The sequence below is a fragment of the Salvia splendens genome, chromosome 17 (genome assembly GCF_004379255.2).
Source record: "Salvia splendens isolate huo1 chromosome 17, SspV2, whole genome shotgun sequence".
NCBI lineage: Eukaryota > Viridiplantae > Streptophyta > Magnoliopsida > Lamiales > Lamiaceae > Salvia > Salvia splendens.
The window spans coordinates 22943917-22970721 of NC_056048.1; the positions used below are offsets into that span (position 1 = coordinate 22943917).

Sequence of the window (26805 nt, forward strand, 5' to 3'; positions counted from 1 at the left end):
ATGACTCCACTACTATGGAACGGAGAGAGTATAAAACTACTCCATCTATCCCATAAAAGTTGAGTCATTTCATTTTGTGCACTCGTTTTGAAAAAATTGTAATAAATAGTTAAAGTGGATAAATAATAAAGTAAATTTGAAAATAATGCAGAGAAAACTTTTATCTACGTTATTCTCGATTTTATTTTACTATTTATCCATTCTAACTATTTATTACGCTTTTTTCAAAACGAGTATAAAAATGAAGTGACTCAACTTTTATGGGACAGAGGGAGTACTACTATTTTTGTCCCATTGAAGATGACCCACTTTTCTTTTTTATTTGTCCCAATCAAGTTGACCCATTGCTAAAAATGGAAACACATTTTATCTCTACTTTATTTCATCTCTTACTTTATTCTCTCCACTTAACACACAAAATAAAGTTGCATAAAATCTCGTGCCGCCCAAGGAATCTTCTTTCTTGGGACAGAGAGAGCAATATATACAAATAGGATATACTTCGTAAATACTAATTTTTTCCCCTCATATTTTTTTTTATCAAAGCTAAACAATTTCTTATAACAACGAGACAATTAATAAGGACTAGAGGAAGTAAGAGTACTATTTTAGCAACATAGTGAAGCTTCCATTGGGATGGACATTGCAAGACCCCTAAGAGGGAGGCAACCGCTAATTTCCCCGAGTGAGGGAGGGATAATAGTTGGGCTACTGGGTAGATTCGCGGTCGTTCGACACTGCAGGCTTCATGGTGATAACCTAGAGTCAGTGGCGGATCTATTTAAGAATAAAGGGGTACGAGTGTACCCCCAAAACTGTGTGTAGCCTAGTGGTAATATACTCTTCTAACATAGTGTTGCCCCAGGGTCGAGCTCTCTCAGTTATATAGATAACCAAAAAAAAGATATATTGAATTTTAAATCTCCAAGTCGGTGTAATTATTTATCGCACCCCAATATGAATTTTCTGAATCTGCCACTGCCTGGGTAGTATGTTTTTTAGTTCATTTTCTTTGTTTTTATCGATTTTGTGTGTATGTGTGAGAGAGCGCGTGTATTTGGGAGGTGGAATTGTGGAAATGGTACGTTTTTGGGTTAAGCCTTAATAATTGGTTTAATATCCTAAACCTTAGAGCATCCACAACCGTGCTCTTGCCAGCGGCACGGTTGAGGGCCTGACCCCACTTTTTCTGCCTGCTCTCTGGCAAGAGCACAACACCCACATCTGTGCTCTTCCGCAAGGACGAACACAATTAATTTAAAATTCAATTAAACAAAAATATTTCAATAATACTAAAATTCATTAAAAAAAACTAAATAATATTACAAATGACAAATAAAATAAAAACGACATAATTAAAATCCTAAAAATTAAAAATTACATAATTAAAATACTAAAAATTAAAAAAACCACTACTCGTTGCCGAATTTCGCCCACATGTGTTTGATTAGGTCTTCTTGTAGCGGAATGTGGGTTCGGGTATCGCGCATTGTGTCTTGTCTCGATCCTCTGGCCAACCGTCGTATGCTCACCTCGGCGTGGGGGAGACCTCGCTGTTGAGCTTCCGGCGTCCTAAATTAAAAAAAAAATTCCAAAAAGTTCAGAAAAACGGGCAAAAAAAACGGCAATATTTTTGGAATTTAGAAAATAATTTTTTTTATTTTTTTATCATTATTTATAATTAAATAACGAATTTTAAATAAAAAAATATTCAAAGACAACGGTTATGCCGTTGCCCAATCGCGTGCCGCCACGTCACCTGCTCGCTGGCACGGCGCTGCTCGATGCATCGAGCAGCGCCGTGCCAGCGGCGAGAGCGCAACGGCGGCGAGACACGTCCGTGCCAGCGGCGCGGACGGACGCGGGTTACGGCGCCACCGTTGCGGATGCTCTTAGTTAATTTCATGTATTTTTTATGTATTAGTTGATACTTCTATTATATACTAGTATGTTCTAAAATTAAGTTTAAAATTTAGATTATGCAATTTAGGAATAATGGAATTTTTGTAATTATTTTTTCAAAATTTATAAATATCTAAAATTAGCAAAGAGAATAACAAAAATATTACTCCACCTAATAAAATTAAGGTGGTATTACATTATTTTTTTGTAGTTACTTACTATTCTTTGTATGCGTTCTTAAGATTGAAGTCAATGAATTTGTCCACTTTTTAGGATCTCAAACATGTCAAAACACATCTATAGACTATATATCGTTTAAGATGTTATGATATCATTAGCCTATGAATCAGTGTTTGTTCAAGGAAACTAGTTAATGACATATGAATTTATCCAAAAATATATAGTCAATTAGTCATCATATTGCTACATAAACAGTGGAGTGCAAAATTGCCATCTAATAAAAACAAGATAATTATTTTCTTTTAAACTAGTTCAAGCAGATGACAAAAGATATGAAACATTTATTTCATTATGGAAAGGTAGTTACTAACTTCAGTTTAAATTTTCATTCGTGATCTAGTTTGTTTTTCTAGTTTCAAGTAAACTCAACTTAGTTATATATATTTCCTAAATCCTAATGAACTAGCACATCACGTTATAATTTGGTAGCTAGTTATAATAACTCCAATGATGCGAACATTAACGTTAAGTAATAATGGTGATTTATTGGATTGATTACCACTGAATAACGTTAAGTAATAACTCCAATGATGCGAACATTAACTAAGTTGTTTAAAAAAAATTAGTGAGACGGCAATCCGGATCATGCTAGATCAAATGGTGATTTATTGGATTGATTAACACTGAATTTCATTTATGTACAATATATGCTAATGTTAAGTAATTGCAAAACATTAATTAATTACGTTCGATTTATGTCTTCTAATTGTAGATGCAATATTAGTTACGAATTAAAACTTGTTAGGTTGAGCTCATAAGTTTCTTAATTATAAAACGGGCAAAAAATTTGAGCGCTATCAAAAATTGAATTAAGGATAAGAATAGTTTCTTCATTGCTCTTTTAAAAAACAAAAAAAATTCTTTCGTATTATCTTCTCATCTTTGTTATGAGCGTATTTTTGTTGCAGTTTCTTAATCGCCTTGTTTGGATTTGAGCTTTTCTTTGTATTAAAAAAATCTTAGTTTAGAAATAATTTGGGAATTGATTCAATTATTTTGAAAGGAATTTACTTTGTCATTTTCTTATATACTTAACCAAATATTGGTAGTATGAAGCAGGAATGATGCATGCATTTATGTGACTTGATTTGATTTCATGGTCTTGTCTGCGATAATTATTGGTTCCTATATATATACGATCGTAGTTATTGAGATTCAGAAAATGCATCAATCAAGTGTAGGCAGTGGGTCCATCAAACATCATGCTCCCTCTGTCCCACAAAGTTTGTCCTATTTAAAATCTTTTAAAAAATAGACATGAAGTACACTAGCACTCTCCAATCTCTCGAATGTGGGACCTTTATTTCACTATACATCTCCATTTAATACAAAGTTAAACAATTCTTAAAATTCATATAGGATCAAACTGAGACAAATTTTGTGAAACGGAGGGAGTATACATAGTTGGTGTTGGGTCGTGAAGTCGCCGATCTCACACACACTCTATAAGAACGTAAAAGACACAAAGATTTAACGTGGTTCGGTGATAAACCACCTACGTCCACGGAGAAGATGATCGAAATTTTATTGAAGAAGAACACTCGATTACAAGGAACTCACTCTCACAATTCAACTACTCAATCATTAATTTCAAGCTTGAGTGGTAATCTCCTAACTGTGAATGTGTATATTGTGATGATCTCTCTCGTATTACAATCAAGATTGAGCTATATAAACTGATATGAAAGATGGAACTAAATAACTGATTCTCCTTTCCAAATTTCAGTTATAACTATCACCTAACGGCTAGTTCCAGTTTGCAATCATCGAGCTCCTTTCTTGATTTCTTGCCTGAGCTCCAGCGGCTCTGCATGCATGGACACATCCTCACATTTGGCATGCCTACGCTCTTCTTTTCATAACCATACTTAATTTCGTGCTCATTTAAACAAAGCAGCTTCATGGGTTATTTGCACGTAAATCAATAGATTTTCATCATACTTTTGGATACAAATTTTAAAACATATTTATAATTAAATTGACTTTTTTATTTATTTTGCAACTTGAAGGATTTCGGTATGTTCGTGCTGACATACTTGAAGGATTTCGGTATGTTCGTGCTGACATGAATAATCAGAAAAATGACGCGATAAATAACGATGCAACTTTGCGCGCGTCTGATCCGTTTCCACATAGAGTAATTTTTTTGGCTAACCCTATCAGCATGCGCTTGTAAAATTATTAATTAATAGTTAAATAATTTATATACGAAATTTTAATAAGCAAATGGTGGAGGTTCGATGATGTTTGACATATCACTGTGAGAATTACCATCATACATCATTTTTTAACATAGATTAATAGTCCTTACCGTGAGACAATTTTGAACTTCAAGTACTTCAATAACTATTAGTAGAATAAAGAAAAATGAAACACACGTCTCTTCGTTAGTACTAGTTGGCAATATAATTAAATAAGAAAATTCGCAACAATATAAGAATATTTATATTAAAAAAAAATTAATGGTCCATAAAAGAGATGGACCTTTGGATTGTCTGGAAGAAGATGACAATTGTCACTTAATCTCACGTGAAAGTGTTGAGCAAACTTGGCCTAATTATCCGTAATCATATGCCCAATACATTAATTGCGTGCTTATTCAAGTAATTAATGATAAAATTGCTATTAAAGTGCCAAATAATATCCTACTTAGCTGGTTGGAGTGGATATGGATATTCTTTTCTTTGCATATGGTTGGGTTTAATATCTTTCTCAATGAGATCAACCTCATCCAAACGAGATTGCTTTCCTAAATGACTTACTATATTTTTATTTATTTCTGTTTTAGAGAGTTCGTATGAAAAGCTTAGTATCAGTGTGTGTCAGTCGGAAATCCATCGTCATAAGTTACATACAAATATATAGGTCATTGAATCCGTCTATAAAATTCACCTTTTTGTAACGTGATGCGTAAAAAAAATTTAGTTAAGATCCAATACCACATATTATATTTCTGCTTAAAGAAAAATCTTTCTTTTTTTTAGTCATTTTATTTAATTCATGAAATACGTGATCAACCGAGGGTTCTTACTCGGAGAATCCCCACTTTCACTTTTTTCATGTATTTTATTTTTCTTTAATTTCAATTTTATACTATATTTTTAAAATTATTTATGTACTCATCACAAGAATTTATTGCACAGAATTAGGGTATATAATATTCCATCTGTCCCAGTCAAGACGTTGGCCTTTCCTTTTTAATTTGTCCTATTCAAGATGTCCACTTTTTATATTTGGAAATAAATCACTCTCTTCTCTCTCCTCACTAAAATATTCAAGTATTTTTTCTCTACTTATTCCACCTAATAACCCTCCTAAAACCGCGTACCACTCAAGAAAGCGGACATCTTGAGTGGGACAGGGGAACTATTTTTTTTAAAAAAAATTATTATTACTTTTATTATATAAAAGTAATTGTCAAAGTTGATTAACTCTAAAATAGGGTATTTGTATTTTTAGTTTAAAAATTTTGAACTGAATGATAAAATTATGATTTGTTATATTATAATGAATTTTAGTTCTATAATAAATATTATTAATACAATTAATTTAGAGGCTAACAAGATAAATGAGATATCTATAGTAAAACCAAAATCGTACAATCCTGTAAATTCCTATTCGAATACTATATTCGATTTAATTTTGTTACAAAAGACATTGCTTGAACATAAGTACATAACATATAGTTTATTAGTAATGTATCTTCAATTCGTTCAAAATTCCAATTATTAAAAGATTTTCTATAATGAAATATCTTTGGTAATTTTGCACCTAAAAGTGGGTTGTAACTAAAAAGTACTCATATTTCAGGTTTTCTAATTTTCAATTTTCATATTCATATTCATATTCTATTAATTGCTTCAATAACATGGAATCCGCGTAAAAAAAGTGAGAGTAAGTATTTCATTATTTCAATAAATAATTTGTGAAAATTGGATAGCATTTTTTATAAATATGTGTCGTAATGTTCTTAGTTTGAATTCGAATTCATTTTACGAATATCGACCTGTAAAACTGAAGCAAAATTTCACTAGATCATTAGTTATCCACAACTATTATGATACATTTATTAAACTTGAATATTTACGATATACTAGTATTATCACCCGTGCTATGCATGGACATAAGATTTTCAAATAATCAAGAAGCTAAATTATAAGGTAAAGTAGATTAAAAAAGGAGGATGATAAAAATATAGATTAAAAAAAGAGGATGATGTTTGTGGTTAAGAAAAGAGGACGATAAAATAAAAAAGAGAATGATAAAAATATAATATAATGATGTTTGTGGTTATAAACACTTAAAAATATTATAAACATTAACAAAAAAAATTGAAATGTACTCCTCCTAACCCATTCACTCTAAATGAAACACTTTATATTTGGTAAACGATTTTACACAACTTTAATTTATTATATGAGTGGAGTAAAATAAAATAAAACAAACGACAAAGGGGAGATGTGTGAATAAGAATCAATGATCAACATCACTTATGATTATGGGACTTTGAACGGAACCACCAACACCGGCTTATAAAAATAAATTAATATTAGTAGGATCAAAGACAACGATATATAATTAAACAAATAATTTATAATTCAAGTAAAAAAATATTTAAAATAATTTATTATAATAAAAAATAACAAACACAATCATATATGTGATGTAAGCATATAAAAAAATCATCAAGAAGATCTATATCTAAATGACTATCGTTTAAACCTCCCAATATTGGAGAGAGTTAAATTATTATTTTACCAATCAAAATACTACCCCTCTTTGAGATAAATTATATGAAAATATAAATTTACAATATCATTACGGTTGTCAAGATTGTTGACATTTAAATTATGTAAAATACTTATTAAATAGCTCGTACTATTTAAATTCATAATAAAATTTGTTCACTATTACTATTATTAAAATGTCAAAGTTGACTTTTTTGTTTTCATTTACACTATTTTCTTAATATTCTCAATTCTAACGTCTAAAATTTAAAAAGAACTGATATGAATATTATTAATAATTCGTAACTCTAAATAATTGTTTATTTTTATTCAGAAAATAAAAATAGTTACCATGTTTTTGTTAAGAGCTCCCTCTCTTAACGATGAAACCTTTCCCCACCAAGATGGGACACACACGAGCCGGCGTCCCGGATTCTGGGATCGGCGGCAATCAAACACGAAGCTGGCGCGGAACTCGTTCCGTCGGCAGCGAGTAGGTTTAATTTATTTGTATGCACAAGATTGTGGGCAAAATATTTCTTCGTTCCTCTCCTTTGAAATAATGAAGATGCCCTATTTATAATAATCTAGACCCTAGGGTTGGTTCGACCTAACCTATACATCGGGAAAGAACCAACAAAGAAAACCCGACGGAGCTTATAAAACGCTCGACCCAAAAAATAATTAATAAAACAAAACCAAAGGCAATAACTTAACAAAATACTCAAACGTAAAAAAAAGAATCCTAATCCTCTTCTCTCTCACGCCTTCCGTCATGCAGCTGGCTCATTACTTGGTGACGAAGTCATGATAACGCTCCGGCTGCTTGATCTCCCTCCATGGCCTCAACCTCCGGGCCGTTTCCAAATTGGTGACTTCCCCTGTTTGGCCCTCTGATTCTCCAGTGTCCGCCGGCACTCCAGCCGGTTCTTCCCCCTCCTCTGGCGGTTGGGCCGTCACCTCCGAGCCTGGCCCTTCAGGTGTATCCCCTGCCCCCGGCGGGTCCGTAGGGATCGTAACAACTCCCCCGTCCTTAGCGACTTCCTTGTCCTCAAGGGAGAGAGTAGGAAACCGAGTCCGCATTTCCGCCAAGGGTTCCCACGAGGGCGAGTCAGACCCATCAGACCACCTCACCAACACATGCTCAGACGCCGCTCCCTTGTGCCATAAAATCTTCGAGTCCATGATGGCTACCGGGTGGACGACGGGTCTATTTCCAATGAACGCATCCGGCAGGGGGGTGATCGTGTCGTCCGTCACAAATGCTCGGAGAAGACTAACGTGGAATACATCATGCACCCGGCTCCCCTCCGGTAGCCTCAGCTTATAGGCCACGGGTCCGATCCTCTGCACTATCTCGAAAGGCCCGTAAAAACGTTTTGCTAACTTCGCCGAGATTGGCTTTGCCACCGAGTGTTGCCGATAAGGCTGTAATTTTAGCCACACAAAATCCCCAACTTCAAACTCCACGTGGCGGCGATGTTTGTTTGCCGACGCCGTCATCCGTTGTTGCGCGCGGGACAGATTAGCGCGCAGCTGGACGAGCAACTCTCCACGCTCCCTGATCAATACTGCCACGTTCGGGGGTGTCTTCGCGGAAGGTACCGACGCCACCAGCAACGGTGGCTCCCGTCCGTACAAAGCTTTGAACGGTGATGTGCCCAAGCCCGCATGGTGGAAGCAGTTAAGCGCTAATTCGGCCCAGGGAAGGAAATTCGACCACGTTGACGGCTTGTCCGACGTGAATGCCCGTAAGTACTGTTCCAGACCCTTGTTGCGGATCTCGGTTTGGCCGTCCGACTGTGGATGATAGGTTGTGGTGAAGTTCAACTTCGTACCACTGAGCCGCAGTATTTCCTCCCATATTGCGTTCAGAAACACCGAGTCCCTGTCCGAAACCAAAGTCTTCGGAAACCCATGGTGACGCACTACAGTATTGACAAAGAGGTGTGCCACCCGCAAAGCGTCAAAACGCGTGGGGAGTGCCGCGAAGTGGGCGTATTTGGAGAGTCTGTCGATTACTACCATAATAGTAGTGTAGCCGCGCGACTGGGGTAGACCCGTTATAAAGTCCATTGACACGTCATCCCAAACTTGCGCGGGAACTGGTAGGGGCTGCAGAAGGCCCGCCGGCTTTTGCGTCGAATACTTGGTGGATTGACAAACGGCACATGCATCCACGAAATTGCGGACGTCCTTCCTCATTTTAGACCAGTAAAAGCCTGCCGCCAGTAAACGGAAGGTGCGCTCGTGCCCCGGATGTCCGGCCAATGGGGTATTGTGATGCTCTTCCAACAATAGCCTTTTTAATTTGGACTGTGGACTCACCATGATTCGCCTATTGAAATAAATTAGACCGTCCACGAAGCTGAACTGAGGGGGTGTCCCACCGGACTTTATTCGCGCTGCGAGGTTCACCAGGTCTGGCTGACTTGCCGTCTCCCGCCGGAGGGTGTCCAGTAGTCTCGGTATCGGCTGCGAAACAGCCGCCAAACAGGCGGCGTCCTTCGCCTGGCCGGACTGCTCGTCCCACGTCCCTCCTGCGGTGTCCTGTGGGTCACGTGGCCTATCGGGATCCTCCCTCCTCGACAAGGCGTCCGCCGCGCGATTCAATGCTCCCTTTTTGTATTCGATGCGGAACGTGTAACCCATCAGCTTTCGGACGTACAGTTGTTGGTCAGGGGTCTGGACAATCTGTTGCAGCAGTTCCTTCAAACTTTTCTGGTCGCTGCGGATAACAAATTCCCTTCCCAACAGATATTGCCGCCATTTCTGGACGGCTTCCACGATTGCGTACAGCTCCTTATGGTAGGTTGAGGCTATTCGCCGACGAGGACCCAGCTTTCGGCTAAAATAGGCGATGGGGTGGCCCTCCTGAATTAATACTGCACCAATCCCTGTGTCGGACGCGTCCGTCTCCACATAGAACGTTTTACTAAAATCCGGAAGGCGGAGCACCGGAGTCGACGTCATGGCCGCCTTCAATGCCTCAAATGCCGCTGCCCCAGAGTCGGACCACACAAATGACTCCTTCTTCAGCAGATCGGTCAACGGGGATGCAATGACCGCGTAGTTCGCGACAAATCGTCTATAGTACCCTGTGAGGCCCAAAAAACCTCGGAGTTGCCGTACATTCCGCGGGACCAGCCATGCCGTCATTGCTTCTATTTTGCGGGGGTCTGCCTTCAATGTACCATCTTCAATTAGGTGGCCCAAGTACTCAACCGTGGTGCAACAAAAGGAACATTTTGAAAGTTTGACATAGAATTGGTTGGCGGTAAGGAGCGATAGTACCTCTGTCAAATGTTCGCAATGTGCTTCCAGCGTGGGACTGTATACCAAAATGTCATCGAAGAAAACGATGACGTGACGGCGTAGGAGAGGCTGGAAAATACTGTTCATTGCCGCTTGAAAAGTAGACGGTGCGTTTGTCAGGCCGAAAGGCATTACCAAGAATTCAAAATGCCCGTCGTGAGTCCGGAAAGCGGTCTTAAAGATGTCAGCCTCGTGCATTCTTATTTGATGATACCCGGAACGCAAGTCAAGTTTAGTAAAGAACTTCGCCTTCCCTAATTCATCGAACAATTCGTCTGCAGTGGGGATGGGGAACTGATCGGGCACTGTTGCCAAATTCAAAGCACGGTAGTCGATGCAGAAACGAAAGGTGCCATCCTTCTTTCGAATTAGGAGGACCGGCGATGAAAACGGACTTTGGCTGCGCTGGATTATGCCCTGCGACATCATTTCCTTCACCTGCCGCTCAATCTCATTTTTTTGGAAGTACGGATAGCGGTATGGTCGAACATTGACCGGCCTCGAGCCCGGCAGTAAGTGGATTCTGTGGTCGAACGCCCGCGGTGGGGGCATGCCACACGGTATATCAAACACCCCCTTGTGGGTCTCCAGGACCTGGCGGCATGCGGGCGGCAGATCCGCCGGGAGTTCTGGTTCAGCGACAGCCCCTGACGACGCCGTCTCGTCCGGTTCCAAGGCGACGATCTCGTAAAACTCGTGAGCCGTTGAGAACGACGTCAACAAGGCAAGGGACTGCAGCGTAATCGGTTGAGGGCCCGGTCTACGCCCCTGTATTTTCACTGGTTTGTCATCCCTTCGAAATTCTTTCCTCACAAAGTCAGCCGAAATCCGGCCCAACGACTCAAGCCAGTCCATGCCCAAAATCACATCCCATCCATGGACATCGAGAATGTGTAAGTCCGTCAAAAACTCTGTCCCTTGGATCCATAGCTTCGTCCGCCTTGAAATATGGGAACATACGATCGATGAACCGTTCCCCACGTACACCCGAAAAGGTCGGACGCGATATAGTTGCAGCTGCAAGGTTTCTGCTAAACGAGAGTGGAGGAAGTTGTGGGTACTGCCCGTATCAATCAAAATCCGCACCTTCGTGGTCCCAATTTCCCCTACTACCTGGAAGGGCACCGAACGATTTCCTCCCGTGAGTGAGTGAAGATGAGAAATATCTTCCGTGATCAGCTCCTCGTCGAGGGCCTGGGTGTCTTTGGCCTGGCCCGCCTCCTCCCACTCTGCATCGCCCACGTAGCACAATAATTTCGTTGCACATACATGGCTCGGGGTGTATTTCTCCGGGCAGTGCCAGCAAAGACCCTTCCGTGAACGCTGGGATTTCTCAGCATTAGAGACGCGAATCGGCGTCACGCGAGGGCATTCCTGCTCCTGGCCTGGCTGACTCGGCCTCGGTCCTTGGACAGCCCCACTAGCCGGTGGGGCGGGCAGCGTCAGTTGACGCGTGTCCTTCTGAGGCCATTGTCTCCGTTGCGTCGACGACGATTGTAGGGCTCGGTGTTCTTGGTTGGCCGCTAGACGTAAAGCTAGGGCCATTGCCTCGGCTAACGTCTGTGGCTGTTGTAACTCGACCTTCTCTTGAATAGGCATTTTGAGGCCTTCAATGAATACTGGGATCAATATGTAATTAGGTACCCCCTCCACCCGATTTAAATATTTCTCGAACGTGTCATGATACTCTGTAACGGAGCCGGTTTGAACCAGCTTGGCTAGAGGACCGATGTAATTCCTGAAACTCTGGGGGTCAAATCGGTGACGGACATCCTCCAAAAACTCGGGCCATGTGGCGAACTGATTGTTGTTGTGGTAATTAAATATCCACTCCGCGGCTGGGGGATCGAAAAGCATCACTACATAGTGTAGACGATCATCCTCCGGCATCATGATATGATCAAAGTAGTACTCCACCCGCGAGATCCAGTTCGTGGCATCGGAGCCATCGAAGTGCGGGGCACGCATTTTGACCCCGTGATGCGCCTCTGACCCATATGCCTGTTGGTACCGTTCCCTGGACATTGGTGGGTCCCAACACGACCCGCGACGGCGATAATCACGCCCTCCCCTTTGTCGCGCCACCGGGGGGTCCCAACTAGATAGGCGGCGTGGCTGAAACGGAACCATCCTGGTATCGTATACCCCCTCGCGCTGCCAATTCTCCCTTCTCCACTGATCGTCGCGGCCTGCCAAACCCCCACGTCGGCCACCCCTAGCGCCCCTCCTGTCGCGGACCCCTAATACTTGTTGGCGCGGGTTCGCGACACGCTGTCCTCCCTCGAATTCGCGATACGCTGCATACTCCCTATCCTCAGAGTCCAAATCATCCCCTGCGTTCTCGACCTCCCGCGATTGCGGTAATTCCAGATTCTCCACCCTTGCCTCCAATTTATCAAAACGGGCCATGATCCGATCGAAACCCTGGGTGATCGGGTCGCCCCCATTGACCCCTGACCACTGGGGTCCCGTGGCTGGTAGCTCGCTTCTGGGCGGCGGCCGCGATGGACCCCCTGTTTCCCGGCGATTCCCCAACGGCGGCCGGTGTGTTATGCCCAGGACCAATTCTTGCGCGTTCCCCCCGGTCATAATTGGTGGAGATCGTTGTAATTCGTCGGCTGAATCCATGAGTACAAGAATGAAAGCACCAGTTTGTTAAGAGCTCCCTCTCTTAACGATGAAACCTTTCCCCACCAAGATGGGACACACACGAGCCGGCGTCCCGGATTCTGGGATCGGCGGCAATCAAACACGAAGCTGGCGCGGAACTCGTTCCGTCGGCAGCGAGTAGGTTTAATTTATTTGTATGCACAAGATTGTGGGCAAAATATTTCTTCGTTCCTCTCCTTTGAAATAATGAAGATGCCCTATTTATAATAATCTAGACCCTAGGGTTGGTTCGACCTAACCTATACATCGGGAAAGAACCAACAAAGAAAACCCGACAGAGCTTATAAAACGCTCGACCCAAAAAATAATTAATAAAACAAAACCAAAGGCAATAACTTAACAAAATACTCAAACGTAAAAAAAAGAATCCTAATCCTCTTCTCTCTCACGCCTTCCGTCATGCAGCTGGCTCGTTACTTGGTGACGAAGTCATGATAACGCTCCGGCTGCTTGATCTCCCTCCATGGCCTCAACCTCCGGGCCGTTTCCACGTTGGTGACTTCCCCTGTTTGGCCCTCTGATTCTCCAGTGTCCGCCGGCACTCCAGCCGGTTCTTCCCCCTCCTCTGGCGGTTGGGCCGTCACCTCCGAGCCTGGCCCTTCAGGTGTATCCCCTGCCCCCGGCGGGTCCGTAGGGATCGTAACAGTTTTTTATAGAAAATATTCACACCAAAAGAAAAATATTAATAGGGGAGAATATTCTTAAAACAAAATAATTTTACATGATAAAAGAAAACCTTAAACTATTGTCTTGTATTTTTATTAAAGACAAAATTATCATGAAGCTAATGAATTCAGAATTTCATAAAACTTCTTACATAAGAAAAATTTATAATTTTTTCAATAATTTGTTATTATTTGTGCATATTTATGCAAATAAAATTAATCTTACATCTCCAGATTAGCCTGAATTAGGTTTTGCAAAATGGGCTTGACCCAATTCTTAAAAAAGTACAAATGCAAACATGTCTCGGCCACTTGAAACCCTAATTGACCCAATGACTACAATACATAGTTTAGGGTTCAACAATGTGTGATGACAAATTCAGTGTCATAAAACTCCAAATGCATTGTAACTTTGCATATTTTTGGAGTTCGTTTTTCACTAGTTTTAAAAGACTATTTCCTTTGGTCGCCTAGTTAATTTTGTTAAATTCTATTATCTCAGTCCGTCCCTCATTAATCTGTTCTCTTTAACTTGGCTTAGATTTTAAGAAATGTAATAGAAAGTGGGTGTAAAAAGATAGTGAAATGTGAATCATATATATTTCACTAAGTGGTAGAGTGGTTAATGCTCGTGACCAAATGTCACAGGTTTGAGTCCATCATGATGCGGTCTTTAAAATTTATGTTTGTTTGCCGATAAAAAAAATGAAGAACCCATACGATCAACTTTTCAGTGTATGCTCTTGACGTTTCACTAAATTTTGGTCAATGTGGTTAAAAGATCAATTTGACTACATTTACTCTTGGAGCTATTTTGTCTAATTTTTAAAATTTAGTTACAGTGTAAGCAAATTAAATTGATGATCATATTTTAAATTTTAAATTTTACTATCTACCTGTATACATAGCTAATTCAAATTTACCAAATTAGAGATTGTGTTTTATTAAGAAACTAAAATAAAGAATGTATTAGATTGCACCAATTGTACATATAAAAATGAATGTTGACACACAGGAGTCGACTTCTATTTTTTTGTTGGGTCAAATGCAGCATTCGTGGAAATGTCACGTTTCACATCTGTTTCCTTTGTCTTAATTCAGTGATAATTACGAGTTCACATCATTTTAAGAGGAATCTCTCTGTATTGTATTGTAGTTGACCTTTTTTATAATCAAACTAATAATTTGACCTCAGTTTTGTAAAACCAAAACTAAATATATGAAGGTTTGACCTTTTCGTTAACCTAATTGTGAATTGAGATATTTACATCTAATATTCCCAAATTTTCAATTTTTTTTTCGTGAACTTTGAACTTGACATATAATATCATGAACTTAAATAGTAGTAGTTGTTTAATTTTTGCCACCAGTGACAAAATCCGGCTACATTTCATTTGTTATTACATGTAAGATATGATTAGCACTGAAAAATGATAATTATGTAATTACAAAGTCCTTAGAAGTCAGATATGGTTATCCATCTCAAGTAGTTGGATTTTATTGTTTGTGTAAAAATTAAATAACTATTTTTAAGTTTGAAATATTATACGTCAAGTTCAAAGTTCGTGAAAAAAATAAATTTTTGCAATATTTCATGATATTAGACGTCATTATCCCTTATAAATTACTCCAAACGTCCCATTTCAAATGTTTTCATACATAAAATTAAAATAGACCAATTAATTTCAATTAATAAAATAAGAAAGAGATTGATAAATAAAACAAATGCGCCCCAACCAATAGCAACCATGATTCTGTGTAAGGGAGTTCGGCCAATAATTTGAAACTTAGTTACGTCGAGAATACCATTGAGAACTCCACCATTTTCCATTACAAAAAACAGAAATAATTCATATCGATGACGCATATGTTACTGGACAATCTATGAAATTCAATTTGATAATTCACTTATAGGAGTATAAAAATAATTAAGTTCGTGCCATTTAAATGTTAATATTGATTTTAAATTCTTTCAATTTACAATTTAAATTCTACTCTATAATTAACATAAATACTTTAAATTCAAATAGTTACTAAAATTGAACCCCTCTAGAGCACATTAGACTACCATTTTCTATATGAGTAATATTTGATGGTTGATCGGTTGCATTATTGTTTCTTATTTAATGTAATAATTAATGTATATATAGATATTATGAAAAGAAAGAAAAAAGTCATGACTTTCACCGACGATAAAAAACAAAAACAGAAGACTCTCATACAAGTTGTATGACTTTGAAATATGAATCCTTGGAGTTGACTATTACAAAGAAATTGAATTAATTTTAAACAGTAGGACAAAGGCTGCTGATTTGATTTTATAATTTACAATAAATTTTGGTGTTCTGACTATCCTTTGATAATTAAATATATTGTCCCCTACCAAACGTTAAGAGTTAGATAGCACTTATTTCAGTAGTTATTTTCCTCTTATCGTGGTTTGTGATTTGTTCTTGCTCCCAATTTTGTTTTCTTGCTCTAGTAATTTATTTCCACTTAGTTATTATGTTTGATATTATCTACTTTAGATGATATTGCTGAGATCGATCTAGGTTCTTATCTTTTGTCTCTGTTGTTCTTTTGGTTTAATCATGAGAATCTTATTTTAACAAGGTTATTATGTCGATTTTGTTTTGTTATAATATCAATTAGAAGTCTTGTTAATCATTTTTTGATCTTGCTCAATACCTTGCTGGTTTGATATTTTCTAAAAGACATATGTTTCCATATAACTACGACTTGATTTTATAACAAATTAACTTGAAGAGAAAGAATACGTGTTGTATGTGAAATAGAATTTCAATAAACATATATAAAAAATTCATTTGAAATTGAATAAAAATTGATGCCGTTTTTCAATATAATTAGTTACTTTGTTTTGGTCAATTAAAACCATGGCACGTCAAAATGGCAATATGAAATGATGGTGACATAATGCTTTGTAACAAACATTGGTCCTCTCAATTAATTCTATTTATACATACCCTTTAAACTAAGTAAACGAACATAGACGATCACGTAGTTACAAATTTGATTATTACGCATATCTTTATGTGGCTATATATATACATTAAAAACTTCAATTTAGGAAGAAAACAACAATATACATCGTTTTCTTGAAAAGCTAACCATGCACCTTCTCTCCGTTTATCTTATCCGATGAATTATAAGGAAAATAGATTAAATTTTTTTATCAATTTTATATTAAAAACTCGTGTAATTCCTTAAGTCTTTATTTTTAGAGTGAACTGCACAAAAGGGTCCTAACTTTTCGCGCTGTAACAGCAGAGGCCCCTAACATTTAAAAATCCCACCATAGAGATCTAACAAAATATACAATAACAAATCGTGTTTTTTCGGACCATAACACCCCCAGGGCTTGGAAGGGCAAAATCACCCTTTTATATGGCCGCCACTGCAGTAGCTGCTGCATGTACTGTGGATGATGTGACAGGAACATCAATTAGTTTATTTGGTAGCAACGGCTAATATCTTTTTCCTTACTGTCACATTCTTTTCATACCTTTTTTCCTTACTGTCACATTCTTTTCATACCTTTTTCCTTACTGTCACATTCTCTCTCTCTAAATTTGAATGTGTTGCAAGCTGTAAATGAATGTAGAGCCCCTTTATTTTGTACTGTTCCTCACTGCAACAACCTTCTCCTACTTCTTCAATCTCAAAATTTAATTTTTTAAATAATTAATTATTGATGTTCAGCAGCAGCATTTCTGTTTCCTTATAACCTCCATTCAAATTCCCCCATGGATTAACACTAATTTTTACATCTCAATCTCTCTTTCTAACTGAGTCGCATTGTAGCTCAAAACCCACTCCCAAGATTCAATTTTGTTCCACATTGCTCCACAACAGAAATCCAATTCGGTAGCAATGGCGCCGTGGTGGGGGAAGGAATCCCACATAGGCACACCGGTGGTGGTGAAGATGGAGAACCCCAACAACTGGTCAATGGTGGAGATAGAATCCCCTTCCGACGAGAAATTCCTGAACGACGTCGTCTCTGATTAATGATGTTAAAAGTGACTTTTTATTGCCTAACTCTGATTAATATAATGATTAGGTTAAGATTAGTGGGTGGAATTATATCACAATCCCCAATTTCTTAAAAGTTATCACTTATATTGACAATTTGGGAGAGAGAATATATTATACTACTATCAAACAAACTTTTATTTGAATAAAAGTCACCAATCTAATAAAAGTCAGAGAGAGAATGTGCATTGGAAGAAAAGATACCCCATTGACAGAATAGAATGACAGCGCACACAGTAGACAACATAGAGTGTCGGAAATGGTAGGTAAAGAGACTAAACTGCCCTTCGGCCCATTTGGGCATTTTCGTCCGGAAAATGACAAAATATGCAAGGTTTGTGATTGTATATTTTGTTAGATCCCTGTGGTGGGATTTTTAAATGTTAGGGGTCTCTGATGTTACACAGTGAAAAGTTAGGGTCCTTTTATGCAGTTCACACTTATTTTTATAAGGCGGGGAGAGTATAAATGATTGTTAAAGTTTGGCATATTGGGTCTCCAAGAAAATTTCAATAATGAACTCGGAACAAAAGTGAGTGTATGATGATAAAGCGGTGGAACCGTGGAAACACTTTTTTTTTACTCCATATTTTGGACCTTACTGTTTTTCTGTAAAAAGAGAAAATTCGCATGCATGATAATTCAATGTCCAATATTCTCTAATCCTCCAAAACTCAAATATGTGGAGTATATAATTTGACTGAATATGCAGCTTCCTTTTGACATTCAAAAGATGAGCAACCATACATTTAGTGGTCAACTCTTCATCCAAACAAAGAAACAAGTACTGTCAATTCATTTTACCCCTAAACCAAGTCTCCATTGCTTCCAAGGCTTGCATGGCTTTAACTTAACCAAAAATCCACCCACACAATTGCACAAACCCCCACGCCATAATAGGATATTCATTTTTCCATAACAAGACAAAATTACTCTCCAAAAACCTAATTAATCAAACTAAACTTTCAATAAGTGTACAAAAACAGATTAATTAAAGAATTTAGACAAAAGCCGAGATTCTCGTGCTAGAAATCCTACACATAATTACTTTTAACCAAACTAATTAGGGAGTAAGAAATTAGTGGACACAGTGGCCATGGGGTCTATTTGTAATAAAAGACAAAAGCGAGGGCACCATGACAAATTTGGGGTCTATAAATAGCGATTGGGTAACAATTTAATCATTTCTGCTTTTTACGAATTTTGCTACTTCTGTGATTCGTTCATATTTCAGTTGGGCACAGAAATAGCAAGAAATCAAAAATTCCTGTAGATTTTCGCATATTTTTCGGCAGTATTGCTCTTTCTTTTTCGAGCTACTGTACTTTTTTCCATGAAAACCTACTGATCTTGGAGCTTCCATTAATGTTTAATTTCTTTCTTCTTCGCATAATAATCCTGCAGTACTAATACTAGTATAGTATGTTTAGTTCAGAGGCAATCTCGAGAGATATGAGCAGAAACAGCAGCAGCTTTCTCAATGAGGGCAATTTGAAGAGCAGAGATTCCGATTTGTTTGTGAATCAAGCTCAGATGCAGCCGCAGGGGTTAGCGCGTTACCGATCGGCGCCGAGCTCGTTCCTCGCCGCGCTTTTGGATTCAACTACTGAAAACAGCAGCAGCGGCGATGATGAATCGGAAGCTCTGCTGTCGGCGCTCATGGATGCGCCGCGTGATCTGAATCAGAAGAGCGGTCATTATCATATGAAGCAGGAGGTTGGGGCAGAATCGGAGCCCCGGCCCGGGCAGATGGGTTATGAGAGCCCCGGAATCGTCGGATCTTATTCCGTGGGGATGGAGAATCAGGCTAATTTGAGGATGAATAATGGATCCAATCTCGTTAGACAGAGCAGCTCTCCTGCTGGATTCTTCAATGGTAATTCAATTTTTTTTATGGATAATGAAATTGTGTTGACTTTTAGCCTATTTTTGGATTCGAAATGTGAGGCAATGATAACTTGGGGAATTTGGAATGAGAAGTAGTTTTCATAGAAAATAATTTTAATATATTGTTTATTCTGTTTATTTTCTAGTATGGATTCTTCTCTATTTGGATTTTTAGTGAGCAATGTCCCTAATTCAAGGTGAACAGGATAGGAAATGAATAAATCTTTAGCTGTTTAAATAGGAAATATGATGTTAATGGTAGAAACATTTTGACAGGATATAGCATGATGGGAGAGGTGGAGAATTACAGAGTCCAGAACCATTCAAAATCCAGTTCATCATCATCAGCAGCTGGTATGAGCAGTCACATGAGCTTCACATCCTCAAGGTTCATGCCTAGCATACCTGAGAACTCCAACGAAAGCATTGCCACCCGTAACCCTGAAAACGGCCACTTGGGAAGCGCTAATGCCAGAGAATTCGACGCTCTCTTCCCTCAGGACTCGTGGAATCATGACACTCCTTTCAACCCCTTGAAAAGAACGATGTTTTCTAATTTTAATGGATTGGAAAATCAGGTATACATGAATTGAAACTCGTCTTGTTCCCTGTTAAGATAGCTTAGTAATTGTGTTTGGCTGTTGCTGATATTGATCCGTTTGATCAGAACGGAGAAACAAGAAGAAACCCTGGCTTAGTTCACCATATGAGCCTGCCTAAAACTGCTTCTGAAATGGCTGAATTGGACAAGTTTCTGCAAGTTCAACCGGACACCATTCCATGCCAGATTAGGGCGAAAAGAGGCTGCGCCACTCATCCAAGAAGTATAGCAGAGAGGGTAAAACTTCTTGTCCTGATTCATTCTCTTGTTTTTGCAATCATATGCTCATACGAATCGCTAATTAATCATTAGGTGAGACGCACCAAAATTAGTGAAAAGATGAAGAAGCTGCAAGATCTTTTCCCAAATATGGACAAGGTAATGACTTTTCTAGTCCTGGTGTAGAAACAAAACATCCATGTTTCCAATCTTGTGTGATTTTGCTAAGGTGGATTGATTTTTTGACAGCAAACAAGCACAGCTGATATGCTGGATTTGGCAGTTAAATACATTAAAGACCTTCAAGGTCAAGTAGAGGTAATTAAAGAGATGAGAGCAGTCCCTTTCAGTAGTCAAGATTCACATGAACTCCAACCAACCTCATTATTGTCTCTCCTTTCTTTTGCAGACCCTCACGGAGACGAGGGCAAAGTGCGTTTGCTCGAAAATTCCTCAACTAACAACAACTCCCAGATCGTAGTGTATAAGCTAGCTACCGCTCGCCTTCTAAGTCGAGGCTGTCATGTAGTATGCGTGCTCGTGGAGTGCCTTTCGTTGTCGATGTTGGTAGCCAACAATGCGGATGTTAATCTGTAGTGTATGGTGATATTAATGATTATATATGTAGGTTTATTTTATGAATAATTTGCGTATGTATGCAAGGTGCTTAAGAGTTTTAAGAGTATAGTTTTTGGTATTCTGTGATTGTATTTAGTTGGGGGTTACTGTGATACTATATCATAATGGAATTAGTTAGGAGTGATTTCAGCAGATCCAAAAAGCAGAATAATATGGAATTTGTGACGTGCGAATGCATTGAGATATATATGGGATATTATTAATTATTGTGTATGAAATTGGAAGATGGTATAGGATACAGAATTAGATTCAGTAATAATTGTGATATTTTACGGAAAGTTTCCTTCAGTTTTAAGATTCTTTATGCATGGCTAATCTAATCCTGGGCCAAAATATGGTTTTCATATTGACAGTAATTAGTACTCCCTCTTTTTATATTGTAAAGAAGTGTGAAAAAAATGAATTGAAAGAGTTAGTGGAATCAGGGTTCTATATTTATATAGTATTAGTTTTATACTATAATAGAATGTGAATGTAAAGAGTTAGTGGAAAGTGGAATTCATTTATCAAAAATAGAAAAAAGCAAAATGGAGAATTTTTCATGGACGGACTAAAATGGCAAAATTGACAACATTTCACGGACTGATGGAGTAATTCCTATCAAAATATTTGATGTGAATTAATACAATATACTTCCTCCGTTTCTTAAAAATAACAATTATTTCCATTTTCGGTTATTCCTTAAAAATAGAAACTTTAGAATCTTTCTATTTTAGGACGTGGACCCCACAATCCACTAATTATACTTTCACCACTTTTTCTCTTTCTCTCTATTACTTTACTCGTTTTTTTTTTTCCATCTCTCTTATTTTACCAATTATGCATTAAAATCTGTGTCGTTTCAAATGTTTCTATTTTTAAAGACTAAAGTCCCAAAATGGTCTTTAACATAGTGCGTTTTTTATTTTGGCCCAAAACATTATCTTTTGAATTATTCGATCCCTCACATTTGAAATCGGATCACATTTGGTCCATTTTGAACGGTTCCGTCAAATATTTGACGGTTTTAATTACCGGGTCACAAATTCGTCACTAATTGGGAGAAACTGATCCGTCACTAATCTGTCACTAATCCGTCACAAAATCCTTCACTAATCCGTCACAAATCCGTCACTAATTCTTTTAAATTGTTTTATCTCCTTACAAAATATTGTCTTTTGACAATATTCAAAACAATATTATTTCATCAAAATAAATATTTACTTTAGTGAAATCATATAAGTTAAAACGTAAAAGACGATATTTTAAATAAACAATTGGAATGGCTAATTAAGACGAATATAGTATGATGAGAATTACATATGAAATGTTGTCAAAAGACAATATTTTATAAGGAGATAAAACAATTTAAAAGAATTATTGACGGATTTGTGACGGATTTTGTGACAGATTAGTGACGGATTAGTTTCTCCCGATTAGTGACGGATTTGTGACCCGGTAATTAAAACCATCAAATATTTGACGGAACCGTCCAAAATGGACCAAATGTGATCCGATTTCAAATGTGAGGGACCAAATAATTCAAAAGATAATGTTTTGGACAAAATTAAAAAAAACACACAATATATTAAGGACCATTTTGGGACTTTAGCCTTTTTAAAATACGGGGGAGTATATGTTCAATTTTGTTATAAAAAACAATATTGTTCATATAATAAAAAATTTATTGTAATATTATAATTACACGGGAAATAATTGGAATTATTTCTACTTTTTGTTTCAAGTTCAACAACTGGAATTTGAATGCATTGAATATTCTTTAAACATAAAATATGACAAGGTTATGATCCCAAAGCAAATTTTCAAAAGGAATAATTAGGTGAGTGGTGAAGTCAATAATAGTCTTGTTCAAACTTCAAATACATTTTCAATCTTCTTCCCACCATCTTCCTTTTTCTTCATTCTTGTGCTATAAACAATCCATCGTATATCTGTAACCGCGTTGCTATATTTGAACAAATCCACCTATTACTTACTCATACGAATCACCAGCTACTACAAATCCGGCGAGCAATGTCGAATTTGTACGGAGGGGCTTTCGGCGGCAACAAAGTCGACTACGTCTTCAAAACCGTGTTGATCGGCGATTCCGCGGTGGGGAAATCGCAGCTGCTAGCTCGGTTTTCGAGGAATGAGTTCAGTATGGACTCCAAGTCCACCATCGGAGTTGAATTCCAGACGAGGACGGTTGAGATCGATCACAAATCTGTCAAAGCGCAGATTTGGGACACCGCCGGTCAGGAAAGGTAACTATATCTCTCTTTCTCTCTCTCTCGGCTTATTTTCTTTGAGAGTATCAAGTCGCAGGGTTTCTATTTCTATTCTGATGTGAATTTCTCTGTTGACTTTGGATCGTTTTTTCCTTCTTGTTTTAGAGTTGGTAAAGAATAGAATAATAGGCTTCTAATAAAGTTTGTTGCTTGCACTTTGAGGAGAAGACGAAATCATTCATGGAAAATGTAGGATTGTGACTGGAAATTATTACTGCATTTAGGAAAAAATTGCATCGAATTATCTAGCTGGGGCGATTGGGTAGCTCTGTTTAACTTAAAGCTTGAGAAGTTCTTGCTTTCTTTGTATTAGCTGAAGTGTCGAGAATACTCCTATGTTTAAACTACTGTTCTGATCATGTGCAACTATATACTAAACGGACTGTAAGCTGTTTGGTATAGAACAAGGTGGTAATCGGATGCGTGAGTAATGGAATCGCCATATTCATCGTATTGATGCATTTCTGCTATAGTTTCTAGTTTATAGTGATACAGTACATCCTATTCCTCCATTCGGAATGTTGTCTGATCTTTTTCTACCATTCTTTTCCAGAACTCCAATTAAAAGAAAATTAGAACCCCCTGCCTTGTACAAAATAAAATTGGTAGCCGAATGCAAATGTTTTTCCCCTCCCCTCGTGGATACAAGTAGAGAAACGAGAACTAATTAAAACTCCCACATGACAAAAGTAAAAGATCTCTAGAAGAAAATAATCCTACTTGTCCAGTGACCACTATATAATGCTAACACCACTCTTGTAGGGTGTAGGCCTTTTATCTATCCACTGTGAATTTCTTTGCTGCATGTCTTCTGAGATTTGATGTTTTGTAAAACTAAGCATTAGCAAGTATAAATCATTTGAAGGTTGGTTAAGGCATTTACCTCTTGTAAAGTTTATATGCTGGACTTATTCAGTCAAGTGAACTTGCAAACCTGGCAACATGCGAGGTTATTTTGGTACCTTTGCTTGCATTTCTCTCTGTTTTGGTTACAAATCTATTTCATTTTTACCTAGGCAACTAAGACAAGTGCATTTATTCTTATATTATGACTATATGAACTCTTCCCTTCCAGCTTCTTGCAGGCCAGCTTGATTTGTTATCAATTTTATAATCTGTTACTTTTGGTTAGAATGCTGCTGCATTGGTCAGCCACCTCTAAAGAAGTTGGGTTGATTAATGGTTCTTAAAGTTAACACTTTCAAGTTAAAAATAAACTTTGAATTGACCAATAGCCCCCGGTGTCCGTTAAGTGAGTCTAGATAGTAAGGTTTATAGGGTTTGTGCTACTCAAATAAGTGATTAATTGTTCTAAACCCTGTTTGTCACGTGTTCCAACTTCTTCTCCTGCTATACAATAGAAAAGTTGAAGGAGTAATTTATAAGAAAGTATTTCATTGATTTCACAAGGATGAAATATTGTTTTTATGCTCTTTTATCTCAAACATTATATAAATGTCTTCTTTTTACTGCTTCCACTTGTGTTTCCTTTTTCTAATCATGCATGAGAGGACGTTTCAGTTTTATATATTCCAGTTTGCTGATTCTTTCACTTCGATTTCAACTTCAGATATAGGGCAGTGACCAGTGCATATTACAGAGGAGCAGTGGGGGCAATGCTCGTTTATGATATCACCAAACGTCAATCATTTGATCATATGGCTAGGTGGCTGGAGGAATTGCGGGGCCATGCTGACAAGAATATTGTCATTATGCTCGTAGGAAACAAATCCGACCTGGAAACACATCGAGATGTATCAACTGAAGATGCTAAAGAGTTTGCCCAGATGGAGAACCTGTACTTTATGGAAACATCAGCCCTTGAGGCAACAAATGTTGAACAAGCTTTCCTAACTGTCCTGACTGAAATTTATCGTGTTGTAAGCAAGAAATCACTCGTTGCTAACGAATCAGAATCAGGAGGAAAAGAAGCACTTCTTCAGGGTACCAAGATTGTCCTTCCTGGGAAGGAACCTGCGCCTGCTGCAAGCAACTTTAGCTGTTGTAGAACATCATAGTCTAATCTTCCATTTTGGAGTTTTTGAGTAACAAAGCTGTACGTTACTACGTTATCTTCCTCGTGAATTATATTTCAGCCTGTTTTATTGATATATGGCTGTTTCCTTTCATTAATTGAGATTCTGAATTCATGTAGCTACTAACTATCACCAACATTTCATGTGACATTTCTTTTATATCCGTTTCCACTAATACAATTAATATCCTACCATAACGCTAACTTCCATGCTTTAGATTTAAGCTAACTTTGTATGTTTCAGCAAAATATGATCGTATAATTAGCCCCGTTGCAGGTGAAAACGCTACTGGCATCATCGTAAGGGTAGCTATAAGCTGTGGGGCACACTCTCTTGAAAACCTCTGAATAATGACTGGGCTTGCAAACCTGTGGATTGTTGTAGGCCCCTGTGCAGCAGAACTGAGGCCTGCCCGAAAGCCAAACAAGCGCTCTTACAAGCCACCGTGTCTCCACCACCATTGACCCTCACCTGCAATTGCTCCGGACATTGCAGGTTCAAGTTGGAGCTGCACTCCACGGCTGAACAGTTACCCGATCCACCAGACGGGATGATGGATATGGGAATGTTGAAACCATCGACAAGGCTGACGTCATAAAAGTCTTCCGGGCTGTCTAAAGTGAACTCTGCCAGGGAAGCCGGGGGCCCACCAGCGCCACTGCATTGCAGGAGGCCGCCACAGTTGCCTGTGGCGCAGTTCCCCTGCTTGCCCGATTGGTCGAATTTGCAGCCGCTGCGGGCCCAGAATCGGCCCGACCACCCGAAAGGTGCTACAACACTGGTTTTCTCATTTGGTTTGAGCTGCAGACCGCCGTTTATGAGTAGAGCATGACCGGCTCCTGATAAGGCTCCGGGGCCATATGGTTTCTTTACACCTGTTTTGCAACGTGAAGACGGCAGCTTTGGATCCTGAAATTCTGAGTATTTGTTAGTTGAATATTTGTTGATAGCTGTGGAAAGGGAAAACAACCTGTGAAGAATTGGAGAAGTGAGCCAAGAAAAAGAAGCCATGATGCCATTGTGATGAACACAGTTGTACATTACAATGAAAATTCACACACATATATAGGTATAATTTATATAATAAGGAATAATAGTTGGTTGGAACAATTGTGTTTGCTTTCAGTTGAGAACGCTGCGGTTTTTATTCAATAAAAAACGTAGGTATTGACATGAAAAGGTTGAGAAATAGAGAGAGCTATAGATTTAATGGTGTGTGCTCTTGATGTGTTGCATAATCTTTTCCGGAATTGATGAAACGGAATGTGCGTTTATGATGATGATACATGCGTTTCTTATTTTACAAGAATAATATGATGATGCGTTGGTGGAAGAATAACATTTTTCACTTTGAATGTGTGCACCCAAAAGGAAACCAGATTATTTAATAGTGACAAACTAACCATACAGAATTAATGCAACAAATAGGGAACTTGTAAGAGTAAATTAGAACAAAAAATTCGCTTTGTGGGTCCTTGTAGTTGTCGTATTATAATAAAAGTAAAATTTTCACCTCTCCTCCATCTAACAAGTACTCTCTCCGTCCCCCAATAAGAGTAACATTTTGTCATTTCAGTCCGT

General features: G+C 38.3%; 2 protein-coding genes and 1 pseudogene across 3 annotated transcripts; 2 read left to right on the forward strand and 1 right to left on the reverse strand.

Moving 5' to 3' along the window:
• Positions 1-18775: 18775 nt before the first annotated feature.
• On the forward strand, positions 18776-21131 carry LOC121773210 (transcription factor bHLH130-like). Its single transcript, XM_042170024.1, has 6 exons — positions 18776-19448; positions 19736-20037; positions 20127-20297; positions 20373-20438; positions 20529-20597; positions 20689-21131. Exons 1-6 carry the CDS (start codon positions 18995-18997, stop codon positions 20758-20760), a joined length of 1134 nt encoding a protein of 377 aa, XP_042025958.1. The 5' UTR covers positions 18776-18994; the 3' UTR covers positions 20761-21131.
• Positions 21132-22733: 1602 nt separating this feature from the next.
• On the forward strand, positions 22734-25633 carry LOC121773471 (ras-related protein RGP1-like). 2 transcript variants are annotated; one of them, XM_042170337.1, is made up of 3 exons: positions 22734-23164; positions 24759-25244; positions 25501-25633. In XM_042170337.1, exons 1-2 carry the CDS (start codon positions 22932-22934, stop codon positions 25204-25206), a joined length of 681 nt encoding a protein of 226 aa, XP_042026271.1. In that variant the 5' UTR covers positions 22734-22931; the 3' UTR covers positions 25207-25244; positions 25501-25633. The 2 variants fall into 2 exon arrangements, with proteins under 2 accessions (XP_042026271.1, XP_042026270.1); XM_042170336.1 differs by lacking the exon at positions 25501-25633 and having other exon boundaries at positions 22735-23164; positions 24759-25299.
• Positions 25313-26595, reverse strand: LOC121773470 (annotated as a pseudogene).
• Positions 26596-26805: the final 210 nt, after the last annotated feature.